Source organism: Cydia strobilella, chromosome 1 (genome assembly GCF_947568885.1).
Source record: "Cydia strobilella chromosome 1, ilCydStro3.1, whole genome shotgun sequence".
In the NCBI taxonomy this organism is placed as follows: Eukaryota; Metazoa; Arthropoda; class Insecta; order Lepidoptera; family Tortricidae; genus Cydia; species Cydia strobilella.
Genome location: NC_086041.1, coordinates 27214895 through 27240611, shown reverse-complemented (window position 1 = coordinate 27240611; position 25717 = coordinate 27214895). Strand labels below are relative to the sequence as shown.

The window sequence follows — 25717 nt, the reverse complement described above, 5'->3', positions numbered from 1 at the left end:
GTCGTGGCAAAATGCCGGGATAACGCGAGGAAGAAGAAGAGTAGCACTTTGCATTTATGTTGCTCCAGGTAGGCACAGCCAACGTAATTCATTGTATGTACGCACCTTGACGCCAAGGTGTCATGTTCACACAATACGTGTTAAATTTTCTTCATCTACTTGCTATTTGACAGCCCCAGGAAAGCCTGGGATGTTTATGTTTTTAAAGATTAACAGTACGTTTTTTACTGGAACAGAGCAACATATTATTTAGGGTAAGAGGCTGTTTGTTTGTGCTCAGAAGTGAAAGTTCATGACCAATTCAGTGCGGTTTTCTATAAAGGATTTGTGTTACTCCATCAATAGTTCTTAAAGACTTGTTAAGGGTCCCCGGCAAGCTCGGTTCTCCGTTCAAACGTAGTAACACTCTCATTTTAAAACAACTGGCTAGATTGCTCTGAAACTTTGTACTTAAAATAGGATAAGGTATATCTAGGTCTGTAATTAGTTTATGTAGCTTCAGATACTATAGTAAAAAAAATACAGTGAGTTTAAATTTTTCATACAAAACTTGTTTTTGCTCTATTTCGTTTGTTTTATATACTAGAGCTATATAAACTAATTACAGACCTAGAATATACTTTATATATATATATTACTGCGAAATGTACTTTAAGAGCATTCCATGAAATTGTCTACCATTGTCCTGTACAAACGCAATTTTTCTGAAGATTTGCAGGTATAAGAGTTTCCTTTTCTATGACAAATGGTCAAAAATGTGCACAGAAAAATAATCACCTGCTTTAAACGCCGAAAAAAAGTCGCAAGACAGGAAATAAAATGCGTATGCACGGGACAGCCCGTGGAATGCTCCTTTACTGTAAATGACTATTTAGGTTTCATTGAAAATTTTCACGCGCCCTCGATATAATGTAGTTTTGATATAAAATATTACATAAAAATGTGTGTGGAATAATCAAAACTATTGTGTACTTTTTTTTTAATACGACGTCGGTGGCAAACAAGCATACGGCCCGCCTGATGGTAAGTAGTCACCGTAGCCTATGGACGCTTGCAACACCAGAGATATTACATGCGCGTTGCCGACCCTTTAAAAACCTGTACACTCCTTTGAAGTGTACATAGAGAATTCGCCGTGTTGACGGCTTTGAGGACAAGAGAACGGAACAGATCTGCCAAAAGGTTATGTAGGGTAGTGCGGTGTACAGGTGCGCCGTACGGAAGGGCCCCCGTTCCCCCCTTGTTGCAGCAGCCGGGTCCTCTCCGGTCTCCTTCTCCGGCACGACGACTACAACAGGGATTTTGCGCGAGGTTGGTGGTTCAGCCTCCTAGGGCGGAGATTAAGTAGTCCCTGGGTTCGGGAACCCTACTACTGACCTGCGGGCGGCCAGCGGACAGCCGTTTCACCAGGTCTCCCTGATAGCCGCACATGTATTCCGCGCCCACACATACCAATGCCAGTATTAGGAGTTCCGTAGGTCCCCCGTTGTCAACACGCTACATCCTCGTTGAGCTCTGGCAACCTTACTCACCGGCAGGAACACAACACTATGAGAGGGTCTAGTGTTATTTGGCTGCGATTTTCTGTAAGAGGTACTTCCCCAGTTGGGCTTTGCTCTGGAATGAAAATGACATCCGCTGTACTGTGCCCTACACACAAAGCGGGATGACATTCACTGTGTTGTGCCCATATCTCTCTTTTGGACGTAGTTTAGGGATTATTAACAGGATAGTATTGGTTGAGTATTATTAAATTAAGTTGTTACTTTACTTTTATTTTATCATTATTGCGTAGGTCTATTACCTAACAATATAGACACCAATTATAATATTTTTTGGTTATAATCTATTTTTAAAATGCTGTCGGTCTAAAACATGTCGGTGACCCTTTTAAAGGGATTATTAATGCCGCCAGCTATATTAATACTCACACGAGAACAATTATTAATCCATAAGTCATAGATTGATAAACCACAGTAGTGCTTTTGGCTGTACAAAAGAACTCAGTTGATCTTTAAAAGTGCTAGCATTACAATAGTTTACATTAATGCTTTAATTTCAACAGTACTAGGCATTTACTTAGCACTTAAAAGTGCTATTATACAACAAAAGACACCAAAAAGAGCTCAAAGCTGTATAAAGGATTGACATTGCATTATAATGGTTAACGTTTATGCTGTTAAGCAGCATTACGCAATATTACTACTTAAAATGCCGTTGTAGACCCTTAAGCACTAAAAACAGCTGAAAGCTATGTATAGAGGATTTATAAAGGTTAATATTAATGCTATTAAACACTATTAAGCATTTATTTACTACTTTATAAGGGTTTAAAATATAAATTGTGTCTAAAATTAACTGCTGTCTACGTTTCTCTATTAATCTTCTGGTGCTTTATTTCATGCATGGTGTCAAATAATTTATTTTAAATACAGTCAAATACCCTATTGGGCTCGTACGGTTTCCACAGCTTGGGTGTTTACTTAACTCAGTTATGGAAGGGCACATAAATTATAAGCATTATGGGCACCGCGCCCCGTAATTTCCACGCCTCGGCCGTGTCGTGAAACAAGCAATACAATATGGACACTTAATGGCTTCATATCATGGAACGGTTCATCGTGGGAATTACGTAGTACCTATTCATATTGAAGTAGTTAAAAATGTTATATTCAGAGATGAGCATAATTCCATCAATCCAATTACCTAATAAACAATACCTGGTAACTAAATTACTCCTAATAAATTAAATTACCTTCGGCGTTCTATAGCTCACCAAATCAAAACCAAAAATTGCCAATCGGGGGAAATAAAAACACACAACCTTAAGTATTCTTGTTTTAACATGGTCTGCTACATTGTTATTTAATGTTTAATTACCATAATATGATAGATTAGATTAAAATCAAATTAAACATGTTGCTATCACGGTTCATGAGATACAGAGCCTGGTGACAGACGGATAGACAGACAGACAGACGGACGGAAAGCGGAGTCTTAGTAATAGGGTCCCGTTTTTACCCTTTGGGTACGGAACCCTACAAATACTTATCGATAACAGATAAGTAGATGTTATTATTATTATATATGGCAAATACCGGTTTTTGCCAACACAATTTCTAGGTCTACTCTACCTTTAATACTACTTATAGTACGGGCCGGCAATTTGTTTTCAACTTTGTTTACGACGTCTAGGTTTAGCTTTAGAGGTGACCAGTCGCAACAGAACAAATAAACTCGTAAATTTGACGAAAGTTTTATACCTAGATTGCGTGTAGGGCCGCATTAGGGAACCCATAAACTAGGCTGAAGATAGGTAACTCAACGGCAGCGGAGTCACTGTCAATGTAATAGGAATGCTTTTAAATTAAACTAATCTTTCATCGTGACATATGACGGTTACCCCTAGGTGTTAGGGAATTATTTGATATTGGTCCTATTTTAATCGCACATGCTGCATTCGCTCGTATAGTAGAACTAATTGACTTACTGCGGGTTACGTCACAGCCTAGCACCCTATACTGCAGAGGCGCGAATAGATGACTTTTACACCATTAGCTTTAAAGTTATCTACTGTTGTAATAAAAGTTCCTTTTTTTCTACCTTTACTACTTTTTCTTTAAATGTCCCGGTCTGAGTCCCCACACTTATGGCAATCCTGACCTGTTGGTTACCTTTGAACTTTTACTGAATTTACACTACACTTCCTTAGAAATCAGAAATCAGAAATTGTGTATTGCGAACCATGGTACAATAGTTGTTACAATGAAAACATAGATTCACATGGCACCCTAGAAAGGGTATAAGCAAGTATTCTTATAGCTAGGTAGGGCTAGTTTGTATAGTAATATAATATAATCAGTTTTTCACATTGCTTTAGGTAAGTAAGTACCTACATTTTTTTGCCGCACTTAAAACTTTTGCCAATACTTGGGTAATACTACATTTTATAAAATTATACTTATCTTATGAGGGAGATCAAAGTTAGTTTGTTTATATACTTATGTTATGTATACCTACTTATAATTTATATATCAAATTAAGTAAAGTGATCTTCCATAAATTCCTGTATATAATAGTATGCTTTATTTATAAGAAGTGATTGTAGTTTTGATATGAAGGAGTTTAATTAATTAAAGAGAACATCGTAATGTAATCAATATTAGTGTCAGTAATTTAATTTAGCTTCAGGCAGCTCCCTCCGCTAGGAATAGGTATTTTATTTTATTTTTATTTTATAGCCTTTTATCAGAATATGTGGTATCGTTTGTTTAATTATTTTCCATTGCTAATTCTGTGTGCCCTTTGGCAAAGGCCTCCCCCAACATTTTCCATTCTTCTCTCTTCTGTGCCAGTCTAATAGGAATAGGTATAGCATTCTCTATATTTGCTCTTGTTTTGCGAATATCAAAATATGTGACATAATTATTATATTGCTTTAAATGTTTTAATACAAAAGATGTTTATTGTACCTATTCTATAGGTGTCTAAGTATTAGTAAAGGGCTGATTAATACACACCATACACCATCTGATCAGACAAGTTCCTATATTTTGTGTTTGGGTTTCGAGGTACGGCACCCAGCAAGCGATAAAAAAATGGCAGACCTATTATTGATTTACAGCAACAAAACTATATTGATAGACTACCGTTTGAAGCACTTACGAATCGAATCATTTAGAATTTTAGATATGCCTAAGTCCGTGAGTTGTAAAAGGTTTTCCGGAGTTTAGAGAACCGGGGTGAAAAAGAGATAGATACTTATTGTAATTTTAACGTCCTTACCTCTTAGTGCCTTGCTGTATACAATTATTACACAGGGCAGAGAGACGGACTATAGTTATTTTTTGTTTTCAAGGGAGCAAAGTTGTTTAACCCCTCGTGCTCTTCGAACAATAGTAGATTGTGTTACAAGGGAGCAAAATGACATATTTACGGCGAGGGCGTACATTAAATCCTAAACGAAGCGAAGGATTCTATAATAGAATCCCGAGAGTAACGAGGGATTCTAATGTAGAATCCTGAGCGTAGTGAGGGATTTAAGTGTGTTACGCCCAAGATGGAAATAATTTTGCTACCATGTGACACATACAACTTTTCACATCACCTATGAGGTAATTATGATGCTTGAAAATATTATTTAAAGTAAAAAAAAAATATGTGCAAAAAAATGAAAAAATTGTGTCCTAGAACAGAAAAGTGTTACTTTGATCCCTCCTAGCAGGGAAGAAAAGTGCTACTTTGATCCCTCCTAGCAGGGAAGGAAAACCCTTTTTTCGAATTGGTGATGTGAAAAACATTTTTCACCACACCGACGCGATGAAAATACTAGCTGTAGAACATTACAAATATAATCCAAATGGTGGGTGCAACTAAATATTTATTATTTAAGCCCATCCTACTAGCCTTCACTCTCGTGGATGAAAAGCCATTTTCTCATCAGTTTTTAAAGAATAAACAGAGCCTTTACGGTTACGAGCTGGTGCCGTGAAAAAAATAAAAATATTATAAGGGTTAATTTTTCTTTTTGATCTAATTTAATGAACCAAAAATGTCACTGCATTCTATCAGACGCGGACTGTTAGTATAAACGTATAGAGACGGCGACATACAGACCATCGGCTTAATAAAACCGCGAGGAAGGAGAGACGCAAACACTCCTGACAGGTGATTGTTGTCGTATTGCCCCGAATACTTAAGAGCATAGGGGCCGATCGATTCTCCATACAAACGTAGTCCTCATTTTCCTCCCTGTATATTGACATTATGGGAAATATTTTTACACAATATGATGTATTTTAATCATGGCTATGCCCGACTGTTTCCCGGTCGGGCCGTTAGAATTTTCAGATTTTTACTTTATAATAAGAGTTACGAGCTTTTAAAAAATTATATGAAACCTGTTTTTCGCTCCTAAGTCTTATATTAATAAAAAATCGGTAATAATCAAACGGTCGGGCATAGCTATGATTGAAAAACATGAAATAGTATTAAAATATTTTCAATAATGTTAATATCCAGAGAGGAAAATGGGGAATACGTTTGTATGGAAAACCAGTTTCGAGGCGGTCGTCCCCTTTCGTCTAAGTAATTCAGTTCAGAGTTCAGACGTATCTACACATTTTTATGCGGGTCTCCCACAAGTTTTAAATGTATAGGCTAAAATTGAAGTCTGTTATACAACAAAAAATATTTAATATTTTTTTAATAAACAATATTCAACTTTACAAAGCACTTTAAAAAACCAGTAGGTATAGAAAACTTCCAAATGAATATTGATTTGCTTACCTGTAGCGGGGTCCCTATTTAAAGAGTTCCCTCTATTTCTCTAGGATCCCACCATCCGATCCTGACCTGATTACATACAATAACTTCTTTTTAAGAAAATATGTTTTCATCCAGTCTTCTACTAGAATAACGAACAAAAGATTTGAAAATACCTAATTACAATAAAAGGAAAGATTGAATATTTGCGAGAGTATCGCGAGTCGTAAGTAAATGTGAATCCAAAAAAATTACATGAACCTTTTCTTTTATGAACTAAGTTGAATAAAGAGTACATTGTTGAAGAGGCTAGAAAGTGACTACGTAGAGTTGATGTATATTTATTAGATGACCCTGACGGGTCGGCCCTCAAACTAACTCGTCCTTCTATTGGCTACTTTTTATCGCTTCAACAATGTACTATTAAGGGCCCCTTGCACCATTCACTAACCCGGGGTTAACCGGTTAAACCTTTTTTTTTTAACGTGGAGTAATGCATTTAGGCATTCCGCCTAGCCGGGGAACTAGGACGGATATGTCGGACTCGTGGCCAAGGGGCCAAATACCGACTAAACCCTCCACGGTATGCCCGTCTCGCAGCAATGGTGGCGGTGAACACGGGATAGCAGAGCATTCCACCGCGAACACCGCCTGCTTCCGACAGCCGAAGCTGTCCCCTCCTTGGACCCGAAGGCCCTGGAGCCGAAGCTCCCCCTCTCGAAGGTAGTGTGCAGGGCGACACCACATACTGGTCCCTCATGACAACCTCCACGCCGGGAGGAGATGGAAAAACCCCGGGTTCCACTCCCTCAGGTTGCCTTAGCGATTTTTTATATAGGTGGTCATCCTCGTGGCCACCACGCCGGCGCCGGCCAGCAGTGGCAACCCTCCCCGGCCGTCATCATAGGCCCTCTGCCTTTCTGCGGGGACCGCAGTTTTATACAGGTCAGAGGCATTCCTGTGCCCTCACGCGCCCGAAGGCGCCCGGCTCTAAGGCCCCATCCGCGACCGCAGTCGCCCGGCCCAAAGGACCCCCTCCAGCACGCACTCGGGTGAGCTCTCCCTCATTGAGAGGACACCCTGTGCGGAACCCCCCTAACCCCCCCGTGACAGGACATTGGCAACACCGGTAAGCAATTACCTGGAAACCAAGAGATTACTTACCGTTGCCCCCGGGGCGCACCGTCCGAGAGCCCTTCCCTTTCCCCCGGATCAGCTGATCAAGAGGAATGAGATGGGACTCGGCACTCTGGGAGGTTTCCTGTCCGTAGCACCCCAACCGGTTAAACCTGGAGTTACCATGGTTACCGGTTACAATTAGACACTGGGTTAACGGTTTAACCGGTTAACCCCGGGTTAGTGGGATGGTGCAATTGGCGCTAAGTAATGTACTATCCATAAACATATTTTGTCTGTATCATCTAGTCTGAAATCGTTAGCACCTAATTGTTAACTGGTTAGTCAGATAAGCCGATAGCCACAAATGTGGGCGTTTTAATACTCGAAACCTCGGCTTAATTTATTGAATTATTAACATTCAAAATATTCTACAAAAAGGGGATATTACTGCAATGTTCTGCCACCAGAGTGCAGGACTAGCCTTTTAAACCATAGAGTATATAACTTATGCATACTGTACCTTTAACAGGTTTTTGACAAGTTTTCAGACATAATAAAATATGACATTGATGCATTAAGGCGATTTGCTTACAGAAGACTTACCGAAAAACGCGAATCCGAAAATTCGCTATCTGCTTCTTTATCGCTCGAATATGCAAGAGTGACAGAGATGTTAGATAAAGAAATTTTCTTGTTTCACGATAGACCCTCAGATTGTGGTAGTGGCGCCCTGGCGGCCCCTACGCAGTTTCGCGTAATATTCCCTATTGCAGAAGCTTAGTTTGTTTTATAGGTAAGTTTCTTAATACGTGAATGAGTAAGCAAAGAACCACAAAGCGAAATTTGCCGAACAAGGTATCCAATGGAGGGGAGACTGTAAAGTTATCTCGTTATAGGATTTCGAGAAAGTAGTGCTCGCGCTAGACATCATCACGGGCGATTCATTAGGTCCTAGGTTTTCAAACACCTTGCTGTCCAAGAATGGGCGCCGGTCTGAGCGCCCTTTGCAAGCAGCGTTTGAACCTTTGAAACTCCTGAGAATTGAGGGTAGCAGTTATCCCCGACACATAAAGGGCATGCGGACAAATGTTTTGGAACCCGTGCAGTAGGCTTTGCTATTATTGTGCATATAAAGAAAGTAAGAGCCCAGCTAAAATTAACGTCCGCTCCGTTCATTATCGATTAGGGTACGGATAGATGTGTGTTATGGGAAAACGTATGCATGGTTTTCACGGTAATGTGGGCTCCATCGATGCAGGCTGTTTAATTTGTGTTAAATTTTCTATTGATTCGGCTTTCACGGATGGTGACTCCAGAGAGCCTACCGCGAACCACGTTCGACGTGTTGCCTCTCTGTCGCACTTGTAAATTCGTACGTAAGTGTGACATCCCAAGCAAAACGTCGAACGTGGTTCGCGGTAGGCCCCCAGTAGTCCAGTAATTACTTTCGTAGAAAATGTTACAATTATAATACCGCCTACGTGTTTATTTGGCACATATCTAGTAGGTATCTCATTAGGGTTTCGTAGACACCTAGAAACCCTTATATTTAGTTTCGCCATGTCCGTCTGTCAGAGGCTTTGCTCCGTGATCGTTAGTGTTGAAAAGCTGTAATTTGGCATGGATACATAAATTATGCATTGCGACAGAACGGTAAAAAAAAACATAAAAAAATTTTTAGGGTTCCATACAAAATGTTTTTGTTTTTTTGCTTTGACCCAAAACTGTAGGGTATCGTTGGATAGGTCTTTTAAAACGAATAAGAGTCTCCAGAAACCGTTTATTGATAAAGTTAATATTTTCTGAAATAACTGCTCCGAAAGAAAGAAAAATGTGTCCCCCTCTAACTTTTGAACCATGGGTCCAGAAAATATGAAAAAAAAAATCGTGAAATAAAAGCTTAATAAATACTTTCAATGAAAACTATAGCGAAGATGATCGGTCCAGTCGTTTTTGAGTTATTGCAAAAAATCTTCTCTTAATAAAAAGACGTACAAAGCGCTGCGAAGGTACTCCCTTATGCTTGTGATGTACATGATACTTACTAATAGCCCCCGTTTGGCATATTTTGACAGAATGGTAACTACGAAACCCTACACCGAGATAGATTTTTTTTGTAGTTTTATCGGTTTTGGACTTTATGACAGACTGCTGCCGTCACAATCGTGACTCGTTATTTCTACATCTAGGACTCTAGGTAGTTCTTAACTAGTTGTAATGAAAACTTTAAACTCTTTAATTAATTAAGTTATGGATTAGGATTCAGGCGGGGTTCATAGGCTAAAACTGACGTGGTAAAGCAAGGCTTCGTAGCAAGGCAGAGTTCAGACTTTAAAATATTAGGAGCTCATATCCCGAACCATTATTAGAAGAAATTACTTAGTCAAGAATAGCATTTGATGTAAATGGTATGCCATTATTTTCGCGAAATTGATCCCGAAAGTTGTAATAATAATGTTTGTTATCAAATATTACTTTGTACATTCTCATCAAGCCAAGATGTTCTTACTTACATCAGTATTCGACCTAGACAAAAAAAATGTATATCGTTTTCGTATTTTTTCGCAATTCGTGTCGCGTATGTTCCAAGTAATGCAACAAATCAATCCGTTCCGGTTTACAGGCAATCCGACTGTTTTATGTTATTACATCACGTATTTACACATACGAGCGATCGTCAGGGAACGTGATTTGTGGAGCGACCTTAAATTAAAATACCTATTAGGTTCTAGCTAAACTGTGCATCCTCGAGGAACCCGACCGATTCATCTCCGCTTATAATCACCGCTTCAAACCCACGTATTTATTATGACAACAGCGTTATGCTTCACGACTAATAATTCATTGCTGGCTTTTATTATTAAGGACATGACTTGACATTGAGTTACGTTAAAATATGTTAACTTTCCCTTGATCGCAGGTCCGTTTTTCATTTAAATTAAGGCCGTTTCCCTGGATTTCGGGGTGTATATTTAGGTAACGTAACGGCTCGATTAGAGGGCTTCATACGTGTAATATACACTTACATTTTAATTACAATGGTTATAATTAATTCTTAATAACGCGCCATTCTGAAATGAGCTCTCTGAAATATTAAATAACAGTAACGAGACCGCAATTACTTGATGAATCTAAGTTGAATGACTGCTAAGTTGTAAAGCCGTTTAGCTACTTACCTAGGAATTCATGCAATGCAAAAAAAAAACGGTTTCAAGACAATTTAAAAAATATATATTTTCCCCAAGTGCGTGCCTCATTTTGTTCGTGAGTCGTCACACGAAAAACTAATCTTAAAAAAAAGTAAAACCCGACTTCAAACGGGAAAATATAATATTATCTCGTTTTATATGCGCTAGCAAACTGATACGTTTGAAGTCGAAGATTAATTTTATTTTTCAATTTTTATTGTTTCTTCATCTGTCTGGCCAAACTGTCACTAAACATTTTTGCACTTCGGGTAAGTTTCAAGGTCTGGATCTAAGCTATCAAGATTTGAGGAGTTGGACCTCATGGAACCCATCATCAGAACTAGACCTTAACACAAATGTTCCTTTAGAAGTTACTAGTGCTTAACAAATATAACGAGTAGGACTTAAATCGCCAAAATTTAAATATGCGTTGTTAAAGAGGTCCGTTCTGGTCATCATCAGTAATTCCACTTCATCAAATGGTACTATTTTGGATGAAAGTGCTTGGTTTGTTGATGAAAATACTAAAACCGATATATGTATGCCTATAAGAATTGAGGAGTTCCCTGGATTCCTAATGGATCCCATCATCAGCACTGGGTTTTGACAAAAACATGACCAACTTGGGACTTCAATTCAAACAAAAAAACAATTTTCCAAATCGGTTCACCAATGACGGAGTTATGAGGTAACATACATACAAAAAAAAACGGTCGAATTGATAACCTCCTCCTTTTTTTGAAATCGGTTAAAAAGCGTCCATTTACATCTTTTCAAAAAAAGTTAAAACACTTTAAAAGCTTAATGCGCTATTGTCAATTATCAGACCCCTAAGCTTGCCCCTAGTCAGCTTCAACACGGATGGAATCAATTTTATTCTTGTTCAGTCTAATTCACTCTCATCTCAATATCGTATAGCGAAAGCTATCAGCACTAACATTGTTTCTAATTTAGCATTTTAGACCTAAAGCATATGCGACATGCGTATCAATATTATTTTGCCTCTCACTCTTTCTAATCTTTAAAGCTCAAAGGGCTCAGTTTCGGTAAAATAATTAGACTAGAACCGAAGCGGCGGCTGCCAAAGCCAGGATGCCTCGGGCGGCCTTCTGCGGGTTTAGTATTCAGTACCACGGTGGGCCGGCGTTGCCTAAGCGAGGCAATTTACCGCTAACCATATTACAAATAATACAATCATTCCGGTAGTAAATTAGTTACTACCTATGACTGCGTATTTGTTTGCTACGACTATTTATATGTATATTGTGTATGCTACGATTAAACTTAACAACGAATATGCTCTCATTGATCCTAACATGACAATATCATTTTTAATACAGTTGCTCAAAAAGTCCTACTATACGTAGCTGTTTAGCGTGCGGGAAGTTGGTTTTCGCGAACTAGTGCTTTTCACTTTTCCAATTATTTTAACATTTTACTTGTTCCAATTCATGACTACTTATTGATGAGTGTTAATATTAGTTTCCTTTAAACGTCGTAACCAACATGGTCTACCTCTACCTTCCATAGCTATTCCGTTCCATTCAGACAACTTATTAAGAACAGTTGCCGAAACGTCTGTCAAAGAAGAGGCGTTTTTTCTTACTCCAAGCAAAGTTTCTAAAGGCATTGTTTCGATATTGTTTTTATTCCTTACTTGTTGTTTTTCTTGTTTCTTCGGTACTGTATTAAAAAACGTCGTTCGATACACGTGCGGAAATGTAATTCTTCACTCGTCCCGAGTCTTCGCTAGCCCGTAATCACCTGAGTTTGATTCGGTTAGGAGGTCGAACCATACTGTTCTACCTCAGGGATGGCCAGGGGGCGCCACAAGCCTTCGGAAATTGTCATACTTAAGTATACTTGGAAATTTCGACCCATGCCACCGAACCCGAGTGGCCGAGCGGTTGAGGCATCTGTCGCGTAAACGGAGGACGCTGGTTCGATTCCAGCCCCGGGCACTGGAGGCCTTGGTCATTTTTTCCTTTGTATATGATATTTATTTCGTTTATAGTTTAAATAGTAGTGTGACTACTTGTAAAAACACAAATTAAAAATATTTTCATAAGAAAGTAATTTAATTTGTTCTTAAAGTAAAATTTGTACAAAATTTGAAATCCGGCAAAATTAACATAGTTTAGAAAAAATAAATAAAAACATTTTAGGGTTAAATTGATGTCGTCAGGTTCCAGGGGGCAGTAGAGGGTTGAAAATTTGTATGAAATATTTTCTCCTCACGGAGCATCATCTGGTAATAGATTTGCACAAAAATCTCTGGGGGCAATTTTTCAAAGGCTATCCTGCTACGAGTACACCCTTCGCGGCACTCACGGAGCGTAGCTTTTAGCCTCACTGTTTTGCGGGGGTTAGGTAGAAAGCAGGCTCTTAGCTTTGGCCTTCAACCGGAAATTGGCATTAAGCCTAAAAGCCCGGTACTATTAACCACTATTTAAATAATACTCTTAAGCCAGAGCCCGAGGTAATAGGCCGAACCAAACCCCCAGGCTAACTGCATTTCAACGTATCCAAATGTTGCGCTTGCTCGCCAAAGCCTTTAATTGCACAGAATGTACTTGGATCAGAACTCCCGCCCGCGTAACAACTGTCAAAGACCTGGGTGTTTCCTGCGATGCCTCTCTTATGAACACATAAAATGATTAGTTGCCGATTGTTATAGCGACTTGGTTTCGTCATCAGGAATGCGCGCGATTTCAATGATCCTAGAACCATCAAACTGTTCTACACGGCTCTTGTGAGAAGTAAGCTTGAAGCGGCAAGTATTGTTTGGAATTTGGAACCCAGCTAAAAGTACATACACCCTTCTCATAGAAAAAGTGCAAAAACCATTCTTTAAGTTCTTATATAAAAAGTTGTATTTAGAAACTGACGGGTAAGTTGCGTTTTATCCACAATAGTGGAAAAGTAATTAGATGCAAATTTTAAGTTGTTTTCTCATGTTGGCTGGTGGACGTGATGATTTTGAATGATAAATATTTAATAGTATACAATTGGAATTGATTACAAATCAAATCCAAATGTTTTACAGTTAGTATTTTCCTCGCGTTGATGCAATGAAAAATTTAGTGTTTCACTCGGCAGCAAAGTTTGTTTAACCCTCGTGCCCTAAACCCTCGCAATGCTCAATATTCAATATTCCACTTTTAGAACCGTTGTCTACACGTTAGACATAATTATTGAGTCATAATGTAATGATTGTCAGATTATCATTAGTCATAATTCTGAAAACGTTAAACTTCAGGATTTTCATAAGGTTATCCTATAGATAGGTTACGTTTCTGAGAAAAACCAAATAATGACTAACGAAAATGCGGACAAACAATACATTATGACTTAAAACTTTATGGGACACAATAGAGACCCTTTTAAAACAAATAACTATGTCCGTACCAATGCAATGAAAAATGTCTCAAATGTCCATAAACTACCAGATGTTTTGTACGTACAGTGAGCTGAAAAGGTGCATAATTGCATATCCATTTTATGAATGAATTCCATTCATAAAGTAGATATGCACTTTTTTGCAGCTGTGTGTCAGTCCAATCAATAAGCCAACAGGGTTCCCCAAACCTAATGCTACCTATCATAAAAATAAAAATTACATATGTATGTATGAAAATATTTTAGAAACAATTGAACTGTAGCTCTGATAACTACGCGAAATTGATATTTTTTGGTCGGTATATAGCGTATATTTTTAATTCTAATGCAAATTAAATCGAGTAAAAAATAAGTCTTAATTGTTTAGTAATATTTTCATTTCTTATGCTCTTAAAGTGGTTCATTGTTGTTCAATCAGTTCAATCAACTGTTCAGAAAGTGATACGTTTCTGCTCTTCTAGAGCATTCTAATTTCCAAGTACGTTTTTTATATTTAGGGTTCCGTACCCAAAGGGTAAAAACGGGACCCTATTACTAAGACTCCGCTGTCCGTCTGTTCGTCTATCTGTATCTCATGAACCGTGATAACTAGACAATTGAAATTTTCACAGATGATGTATTTCTGTTGCCGCTACAACAACAAATACTAAAATGTACGGAACCCTCGGTGGGCGAGTCCGACTCTCACTTGTCCGGTTTTTATTTTTTACGATAGCCATTAAAATTTGGTTTTCAATGGATTTATTGTACAATTTCCCTTCTGATATTGTACTCCCCATTACATAAATAAAGGTACTTTTACCTAGATTGTCAATTAAAAGGTCCCTCAAGAAATACTATAAAAGTTTATACTTAGTCATGTTTTTTTTAAATACACATGTATTTTTCTTTCCTAGTAGGTATTCGAAATGAAAAGTAGAGTGCTTAACTCGGGTGAAAGGCACCGTATCAGGCTCAGACTATTGGCGCTCTCACTGCGTTTGAGCGCCAAACTACCTCGACTGAATTTAGTGCCTTTCATCCCTTGGTTAACAATCTACTATATTGGGGCATGTAACAACTATCTTTACAGTATGTGGTCGTATCAAAAATACACGCTGTATGTTCCCATCAGTCATATTTGTAGATCAGTTATGTATGATTCGTTAACCTTATTGCAACGGTATAATGCCTACAAATAGTTAGTTAAGGGTGTTGCTGTTAGTATTTGAAATAGAATAGAATAGAATTTCTTTATTTGCCAGAAGTCGAGAATCTAGTATTATTTACAGAGATGTTGACAATAATACAATCAAGAATCAACAGTTTATCCATCACGGGCGTACAATATAATTATGACTAACCTATAGCTAAATAACAAAATTAATACATGCATATGCACTATTATCATAATCGTCAAACTCTTCACAAATCCAAACGGCGTAGAGCTGTAGCTATAAAAATAGCGCTGTGGCGGTAATATAATCCATTATAATAGAAATCGCGAGTGTAATATATTTCTTTAATAGCATTCGCCCTCGTTTAGAAAACATATTTGATGGAAACATGTTTTTGGTCTATTAACGGTCATTTATAATACTAAAACGTAACGTGTATAAAATATCAAATCCATAACTTTGGCTCCATTCATTTATTACGTAAGACGAATTTTGCCAGCTTTTGACCCCCTCCAACATCTGTATAAGAAAAAATAAGAATAGACCGACCTCCTCCCCCCTGTATTACGTTACGTAAGAATCTAAAGGAAAAAATGAATACCTACACGTTTGTTTCCTTTTTTTATATATATTTTAAAACGTTTATTTGTTTCCGTCTAAGCTCACTCTGCGCCGTATTTGATAGCATAGACTGCGGAAGTAACATTTTAAACGTCATAATTAGGTGTTCCCTGCTGGTTCAAAGACCTAACGATTGGTTGTGTGCAGTGCAGCCCCAATTCAACTATTTTCTGTGATCTTGACCGGATCAGCAGTATACCTTGTTAGGGACCTTCCCAGGGGTTTATTTCCCATACGTAGTGGCAGTGGCCCGTCAAGAGCTTATCCCCACTGACCATCGGTTCTACGAGCAATAAAGAGTACGAGTAATTGTTAACATAGTATAGTAATACTCCCCCTGCATTATGTCATTCTTAATTTGTTCTCGCAGGGAAACTTCAAGTACAACTCTCTATTGCCTTTTGAGCAACATTGACTTTTCGATACCCTCGTTTGTGGGGTGCGTCTCATAATATATACGCACTTTCGGTATAATTTCAATTTTCAAACTTCGAAACGTATAATAATGTTTGATATAATGAACTAAATATCTATTTTAAATTTGTAGAACGTAAAAATAATGTAACATACATTTTGTATACCGCCATTTCGACTAACAGACACATTGACTAATCTCATTTCAGAAAATATATGTTATGTTTTTACCCGCATTGGGCCAGAGTGGGGACTATAGCGCAAACCCTCTCGAGTATGAGAGGAGGCCAGTGACCAGTAGTAGAGGGACCAGTATAGGCTAAATTATTCTTTTATTTTCAATTTCTTATAACCATTATTACGTATAGAAATACTAGAAATAAGGGAAAACATGTAAAATACCTATCGGAATAATTTCGTCAGTAAACAGGTTACTGCGACCCCCACCACGAAGAAGCTGCTATCAACAAAGTGGGTTAGGTTAGGTTAGAACTGCGACCCCCCACACGAAAGAACTGTTACCAAAAAACTGGATTAGGTTAGGGTAGAACTGCGACCCCCCAAACAAAGAAACTGCTACCAGAAAAACTACTTAGTGTAGAAAAGTTATCCATCACAAAAAAACTGGTAGCAAGTATGTAGGTTAGATTAGAACTGCGATCTCCCACACAAAGAAACTGCTACCAGAAAAGTAGGTTAGGTTAGAACTGTGACCTCCTTCAGATACAAACGGCACTGAGTTTGTTCCCGTAATAATCTCGTCAGTAAACAGGTTACTGCGACCCCCACCACGAAGAAGCTGCTATCAACAAAGTGGGTTAGGTTAGGTTAGAACTGCGACCCCCCCACACGAAAAAACTGTTACCAGAAAAGTGGGTTAGGTTAGAACTACGATCCCCCACACAAAGAAACTGCTACCAGAAAAACAATTTAGAGTAGAAAAGTTATCTATCACAAAACAACTGGTAGCAAGTAAGTAGGTTAGATTAGAACTGCGATCTCACACACAAAGAAACTGCTACCAGAAAAGTAGGTTAGGTTAGAACTGTGACCTCCGTCAGATACAATCGGCTACTGAGTTTGTTCCCGCTCAGTCCGTAGCGGTAGCATTGGTAACCGCTGAACAAAAGAAACAAAGGCTTTTGTTTAACAGATTAGGGCGTGAGGCGTAAAAATCATTTGAGAAAATTCATACTATACCATAAATGAATTTGGCACTCCCGATTTATATGAAAACGATACCAAACATGGCCTAGTAGCTTCACTGATGGAGATATCAAGATAAAATTGAGAGCCCCAAATAAACTTTTAAGAGAGGATATGTTGAAAACTATTTAAGATATCGAAAAACTTGACAAAATTAAACTTGTAGCAAATTTAGTCAGCTTTCGTTTTGTGTTAGTAGTCATATCTCTTAAGACGCAAAGTTTCCAAGATATAAGTAAAAACCGAGGAATGGGACCTTCAAACCCCCGTCTCCCCTCGGCTGAAGGGGTACGACCGGGGACTTTTGATATGTTCACCTAACTAGTCCAAACAAAGTTACGGAGTCAAAAATTGTGTTCCAAGCATTTCCCTCTGTATCTTCTTGTTTCTTAGCCTATAAGCACTAAGCAGTGATATAGGTACGTTTTTTAACTACCTTGATTAAACTGTTTTTCTCTTTGTCCTAGGACCAGAAGATCCGGAACGTGGTGTTGTTCGGCTCGCAGGGCTCGTTGGAAGAGAAGACTGTGACCGTGTGCTATGGGGCAGATTTCGTCAACGTCACTTTCATTAACTTCTGCTGCACGAGAAAGGAAATCGCTCAGGTCAGTTTATTTATTATTACGAGCCTATATTTTATCACTGCTGGGTAAAGGCCTCCCTCCTATTCCTCCACGTAGCCCTATACCTTGAAGTCTCCCACGAATCTGTCAAAGGTGTCAAGCTCGGTCCGCCATCTCTGACGAGGTCTACCGTGACGCCTTATAATTTGTGGGAGCCAACGGGTCATCCGGCATACGCAATTACGCAGACGTGACCTGCCCAATGTCAAGCCAGGCCAGTTAACAGTAATAAACGCAATACATACTAGCTTTTATCGCCTGTTGTAATTTTATTTTAACTGGCTTCTACTACTTACCTTCCAAGTATCTACTCAACCGACTCGGGAACGGGACATCGTGAAAAGTATTACTTGACTTTATACCGCGAAATTTTTGAATGGCTCCTTACCATTACCGCGTTGCTCGCGCGCTCGAGCGCTATTGGTCCAGGATTTAAGAACGACCGCATAGACTGAGAACTGTGTCACATGCATAGGTGTTGAAGGTTGCAGGTCAGGAAGGTATATATATTTGAAAAATCTGATAATCGTGTTTTATATTTTATAGGAGGCACGGCAGTCAATTAATTTACAGGTCGAATTATAAGAGCTGGCGCCTGATTTGCACTATACTATCAATACTTTATATATATGTAGCATATGGATATAATATGTTTTATTGTACACAGAAAAAGAAACAATATGTTTTCGGTATCGCATCTGTAAGTAAAATAACAATTAAGTGCGATCCTAAGTAAAAAGGTCCTTATCAGCGACCACACAGACTCGCAGTCGCAGTTAGCAATTTTAACGCACATTGTGGTTGGCCTCTGTGTCATGTTTCGTTAGTTTACTATTGGCCGTCTGCAATGAAAACTTGTGCCGGCTGGCCGTCGGCCATCGGGTTATGCTGTTTAAGGGGTCCTTTTATAGTAATTTGTTTGTTGTAATTTGTTACCAAGATTAAGTCCAATTTCGTTTTTTATAAGTACTCATTATTATGAGGTGAATTTAAAACTTATTTTACGCGATTAAGTCCCGTCGTTGTGAATAATAATGAGTAAAAATCGTGAAAGTTTAAATCAGTGTTTTATAAGTACCTTCACTTTCAAAATATTTATTAGTACGGTTTTTACTCACTATTATTTTTAGTCGCTTTTGGCGACATGTTTCGGATTCTTTGGGAATCCTTCCTCAGGCACGAGTGTCCGCGGCGGTTGTACGTCGTGCACTGCGCGCGTCATGCCTGAGGAAGGATTCCCAAAGAATCCGAACATGTCGCCAAAAGCGACTAAAAATAATAGTGAGTAAAAACCGTACTAATAAATATTTTGAAATATGTCTCACGATAGTTTAAGTGCGATTACCTTCACTTTTTCGGTAATTATTTGTAATATGTACATTTACTGTAATATATATATATATACAAGAAAACATCTCAAAGAATCTTCAGTTTCGCGCACCATCTACGAGGAAGCAAGGGACGGAAGTCGCCTCCAAGCTAGCCCCCAAGCCCATGCGCTAATAGGTGCTCGGCCTCAGGTGCACACCTTCCCGCGTCCACAGCTCCCGGCTCTACAATTCTCGTGTAAAATGCTCACAACTTTCCTTAAAAGCGCGGATATTAAAAAGTAACTACATTATTTTTAAAGTAGATGAGTGTTCCTCTTTAGACATTTCACTCTGCCGTTCACCGTGTTCCCAGTTTATTCCGGCCCCTAGGGGCAGCATTCAGAATCGGAAATTCAGTACTAATATTACTGAATCAATATTCATATAGCCAGTAGGTCGCGCTCAAAATCTACTTATGTGGCTAGGGTCTTTAATGTGACTTCTAATTAGAATATTATACATATTGTAGAATACGAATAATACCTACCTCTGACTACTGATCAACACGAGAAATCACTTCCTTTCGAAATTCTGGAACACATATTTTGGCTCCCCGGCGAAACATTTGGCATTACACCTAACTGATTTCTGCGAATTTATTTATGAATGTTGGGTCCTTGGGGTTTTCCCAGACATAACTGTAACTGTAAAAATAAATGTGATAAAAACTTCACAATGGCAATTGTGTGTCAGTCAACCTACGTACCGGACGTGTAGTAGTGATAAAATAAAATAATGTTATTAATGTCCATAATTACTAGAATTGATCTTTTCACTGATTAATACACTGGCGCTCGCATCGCAGTGATTTAGAAAATGTTAGGGACTTGGAAAAAAATTGTCGCTATGGATTTCTATTTTTTTTTAAAGCTATGTATAGGTAGTGTAGGAGGAGATGGGGCAGCTTGATACGGTTTTTAAAGTCGTTTGTATAAAATCAAAGACATTTATATTATTTTTCAACCTCTATTAGGTCAGGCAACGAATGCTCAAAAAAACTATAGAGGGAAATGCTTGGAACACAATTATAGACTTCGTAACTTTGTTTGTACTAGTTAGGAGGTGAAGATATCAAATCAAAAGTCCCCGGCTACCGATTTACACGAAAACGATACCAAACATGGCTTAGTAGCTTCAATGGTGCAGATGTCAAGATAAAATTAAGAGCCCCAAATAAACTTTCAAGAGAGGATATCTCGAAAACTATTCAAGGTACCGAAAAACTTGACAAAATTAAACTTGTAACAAATTTAATCAGCTTTCATTTTGTGTTAGTAGTCATATCTCTAAGACGCAAAGTTTTCAAGATATAAGTAAAAACCGAGAAATGGGACCTTCAAACCCCCCTCTCCCCTCGGCTGAAGGGGTACGGCCGGGGACTTTTTAGTTATGTCGCAGACGCAGACGTTGAATGCAAATCTGCATGAAACATCGCAGTGTACAACACTAGGTGGCTTAAAATCGACCGAATGTGAGAAAATCCCGCCCACCATGCAACTAAACGATGTACGAAAGTATCGATTGTTTGCTGTCCATTGCAACTTACAAATAAAATTCCTTTAGTGATGCATCAAATATAAGCCACAATGGATGGCGTACTTAGTACTTCACTTCGTAAAGACACTATCTTTTGACTATCTTGGTAGAAACGTCACGACATCATTACAAATTAAAAATAAATAATTTTAAATTAAATAAGGCGATATTTAATACCAAAATTACTTACTTATGAAAAGAAATGTCACCTTTCACAAGACTAACCACACTCGTATTCGCACAGTTAATTAGGCATTTTGTTGCGTGGTAATAAACGTCTTGCACTTGGGATGTCATTCATGAGCACCACTGAGCGAGAAGTGGTGCACTGCACTACTTAAAAACTCGCGCAAGTCTTGTACTGGCGGTATCTAGTCTAGTTAATACTAAATCTATGGTGCACCTCCTAACTAGCTAGTCCAAACTCCAAACAAAGTTATGGTGTCAAAAATTGTGTTCCAAGCATTTCCTTTTCCCTCTATACCTTCTTGTTGCTTGGCCTATATTTATGAAAATTATGAATAAATCTCAGATTCTCTAGGTATTTATCTCATACATTAATTATTAATTATTTATTTATCTGAAATAAATTATTATCAACAGTGAATTTATTAACAACCATTAAGCAAATCAGTGAATGTACATATAATATATTGCATTGCACAAGTTCATCGATAGAACTTTATCCTTGCGGACCATTTTGTAAAAAAAAAAACATTACATACTCGCATATAATCGACATCAACATTTTTATTTATATTTATTTATTTCTTAAATGATCACTTAAGGCTACACGTGTTAACCATACAGGAGTGATAATGAAATAACATGTTACATAAGTAATTACTTATTGATAGAACTCGAGTACTATCCTATAAGGTACATATTTTAAATATCACGTATCAATGTACCTCATTGACTTTCATATCAATGTGAACTAAATATTAATAAAACCGGACAAGTGTGAGTCGGACTCGCCCACAGAGGGTTCCGTACTTTTTAGTATTTGTTGTTATACAGAAATACATTATCTGTGAAAATTTCAACTGTCTAGCTATCATGGTATCATGAGATACAGCCTGGTGACAGACAGACGGACAAACGGACAGACGGACAGAGGAGTCTTAGTAATAGGGTCCCGTTTTTACCCTCCGTACGAACCCTAAAAAAAGTATGCAAAAACTGAAAGTAGCTGAAATAATATGAATATTATAATATATTTTTTTTATTGGCATAATTATCGAGTAGTTATAGGCCAAGTTAGTATTTTCCAGTCAATCGTAAACTAGCGACCGAGCATAAAAGTCGAGCCTCCGGCACCCCATTGGTACTTCTTCGACTTCTTATGTGATGTGAATTACTGAGCAGTCAACACTCGTTAGTTTGATTCTACAATATACTGTATGTATGTTCCCCGTCCCGTGTATCAATGTACCCATTCCCCCCTACTGCATATTTCAATGTATACCTCGGTTATGTCGCCGGTAATTCAAGAAGAAGCGTCATCTATGTGCACTTGTATCGTCCCGCGTTCCAGGTTGTCTGGCAAACCGACGGAACGTAGTCGCTGCTCGTGACACATTTCAACGCGAATATCGGTGCACAAATGTATTGTTCAAGAATGTTTATCTGAAATTGCATTGAATGCGATCAGACGTAAAAATCTCATTTTGGGTGCACGAAATGCTGATTATAATGCTCAGAGGTCTCGCGATATACCTAAATAAATGTACTTACCTATTTTTAGAAATTTTCGTAATTTTGTTCAGGCTTAGTACGATCAGAGTACGATTTATCGACTACATACGATCAATGTACACACAAGAGCAGTTTGTTAATGTATGAGTAAGACTAACTTTCGGTTGTAATTTTTGACCCGAGGCGAGGCTTTCCGCTAGGTAAGTATAAAATATTATACATAGGTAAATGGTTAGTGAGGTAGATTGTAATTTTTATTGTGTTTGTTTATTGAATTAAGGCATTGTTATTTGTTATACTATGTTAGACTTATGGAGGTACCTTTTAAAGTAATACACTTCAATCGCGAAACGTTCATAGAAATCCATTTCCCGTTGATTTGCATACTTGAAGCACGCTTTCCTATAGCTTTTGAGAAAGGGTAAGGTCATTGCGACCAATTCCGTCGGGAAATTCCGTACGTACATAAATGCAATATGTGTTTCGGGTGAAAGATAATTCAATAACTATTCGTCTTATATTATGTGGTTATCCTTGCCAGAAAAACAAGTAAGGAGGTATACCATCTTGCATATGTCTATGGGAATTTTCCACATGGTATTTTCCGCACTGACCTTATACCAAATTGGTTCCGGTTTGACTTACGGATGTACACACGTCTGCCACCTTTATGCTGTATTAATATTCATACTAGCTTCGATCCAACCGCGAACACAATTGACATCCGAACTCCGTATTTCCTCTAGTGTAAAAGAGCCCTTAGAGCCACCTAAGCTGGGATTCATTCATTGTGCTCATTCATTGAGCGCGCTAAGCCCCATTTTTCTGCATGGCGGTTTAACATGCGCTATGTACGCGTCCCACATACATGTGCATATTGTATTGTTATTTAGGTCATTACCTACCGACGCGAGCGTGTCTCAGGGTGCGGGTAATCGTAGTTAGACTTGTTCCTGAAGTACCTAATTATTGAAAGTACTGGGTGCGTTGCTGATAGACTACTACATAAACTACGTTGTTAGTATTGCTCAGAATATTAACTTTCCGATATTAGTCAGTAGTTTAATAAACGGAAAATTACAACACATGGTTTTTAAGTAATGACGATAGGCAGCAATATATATTTTCTAACAGCGTTGTTTTAATCTTACCGTATATCATTTTTACGATCATAGGACAACTTAAAGACTGTAAAACAATGATTTAGTGGTAATACTAGTACTAAAGTTGTTCTGTCAGTCACCATACCATCAACCAGACCCTGTTCTAATAATATTACAATCAGTTTCAAACGCGTTGGTATTCGTGTAAATTGTTTAGCATTGAGCATTCAGTCAGTTCGTATATTCCCTGACGGTGACGAAGGATCGGACCAGACTGACGAGCTTGATCGCCGGATACTTGTCTTGATTCTTGCCCGCTTTCTTGTGACTTGATCAGCTAACACACGTTCTAGCAAAAGGTCGACAGTTTATTTACGCTAGCTCTGCTACTGGACCGCATTCGACACGCAAGACAGTTACTTGGCATGTGTTTGGCATTTAATATATTTTTAGGCGTTATGATATGGATTCTACAGTATGATTACCTATTAGATTATTTTAAACCGGGTCACTCACGTATTATTAAGTCGAATAGCTCGACATGACATGACATGTCGAGCTATTCGACTTAATATACGTGAGTGACCCGGTTTAAAATAATCTAATATGTTTGAGTCTCACGGGAGTTTTATAGTATGATTACCTATTAACTGTTAAAGGACAACTTCTAATAGGTACTTCCTTTGCAAATAAACAACGTTTTTTAAGACGTCCATTTTACTTCACGCCACACATTCCTAAAGACATTGAAAATATTGTAAGGTCGTGAAAAGAAAGGAGATGTATCTGACCTTTAGTAGTACATAATGTTTTATTAAATGTCACTTTGTAAATTGTAGATCTCTGTTTTAAATTTTCAGAACATAAGGAGGATTTTTTTATCAGTTAGAGTGGTTTACGGCGTCCTTTGTACATATTTAATATTCCGTCGAAAAAGGTACCTAAAGGTAAGTCATTAGCTATTCCGATTATCTTTTTCAAGTTAATAATTACTGAGGAGTAACCCCTGCAGTTTCCGATTGCAAGTAAGTCCTAAGGAAAACCATGATGGCCGTAGGTACTTTAAGTCCCTCCGGCCGTTTTGGCAACCAAGTTTCGCAACCAGTTGTTGAAAAAGAAGTAATAATCCTGTTACGCAACTAGTTGCCCAAAAAGAAAATCTATTCCTGAACCAAAACTAGCGTAGATGACAGTGGAGTTTCGTAACCAGTACTGTTTCTTAACAAAAAACATTTCCTTCGCAACTTAACTAGACGGAGCCCCGCTTCGCGGGGCTCCTATTTCTGGGCGGCTTGCCCTTCGGGCATCTGAAGCTACCTAACAAACCTAGCTTACCTACCTATTGATTTAGTGTGACATCCGGAAAACATTACACTTTGTGGAAAAAAGCGTAGGTAGCTAGGTAGGTAGGTTAGGTTCCTTAGGTAGCTTCAGATGCCCGAAGGGCGAACTGCTCAGAAATAGGAGCCCCGCGAAGCGGGGCTCCGTCTTGGTAAGTTGCAAAAGAGAAGTGGACTGACAATATATATTTTATACAATATATTTTTAGGGTTCCATACCCAAAGGGTAAAAACGGGAGTAGGTAGGTATATTATGCCTAGTTATTATGCAAAATAAAATTATTACGAAAAAAATTATACTAAAGATAGGAGAACCGTAATTGCAGTTGTTAATTAGTAATCCAATTACTTTTTGCCCAACACTGGTACTTAAGTAGTCTTCAAAATTTTCATGTACATACATAGTTACCTACATACTGCCATTGCAAGTTAAATAAGTTACGTAGACAGGTATAACAGTAGTACATATATTTTAATGACGATGTATAAAAGTATTTGTGTAGGCATTTTCGGTGGGTGCATTTGATCCAAAACGTGAAAAAGCCGCCAAAATTGCTCCCGAGCGCGAAGCTGTAAATCTGTGTGAAAGATCTATAATAATAGAACGTCAGGACAATGCTCCGCGTTACGATGTACTTGACACGCTGCGATCTTTACGGCACGAATAACGATATTCAAT

General features: G+C 38.3%; 2 protein-coding genes across 2 annotated transcripts in view; one reads left to right on the top strand and one right to left on the bottom strand.

Annotated features, from left to right (window-relative positions):
- The window catches only part of LOC134743652 (la-related protein 7), a 41797-nt gene extending 30868 nt beyond the window's left edge, over positions 1–10929 (bottom strand). The window contains exon 1 of the mRNA XM_063677244.1: positions 10918–10929. The gene's annotated coding sequence lies outside the window, so the exon portion shown is untranslated. The remainder of the gene's footprint in view (positions 1–10917) is intronic.
- LOC134744272 (1-phosphatidylinositol 4,5-bisphosphate phosphodiesterase classes I and II) overlaps positions 1–25717 on the top strand; it is a 98368-nt gene that overhangs the window by 3217 nt on the left and 69434 nt on the right. The window contains exon 3 of the mRNA XM_063678025.1: positions 17836–17973. Within this exon, the coding sequence (XP_063534095.1) occupies positions 17836–17973 (138 nt within the window). The remainder of the gene's footprint in view (positions 1–17835; positions 17974–25717) is intronic.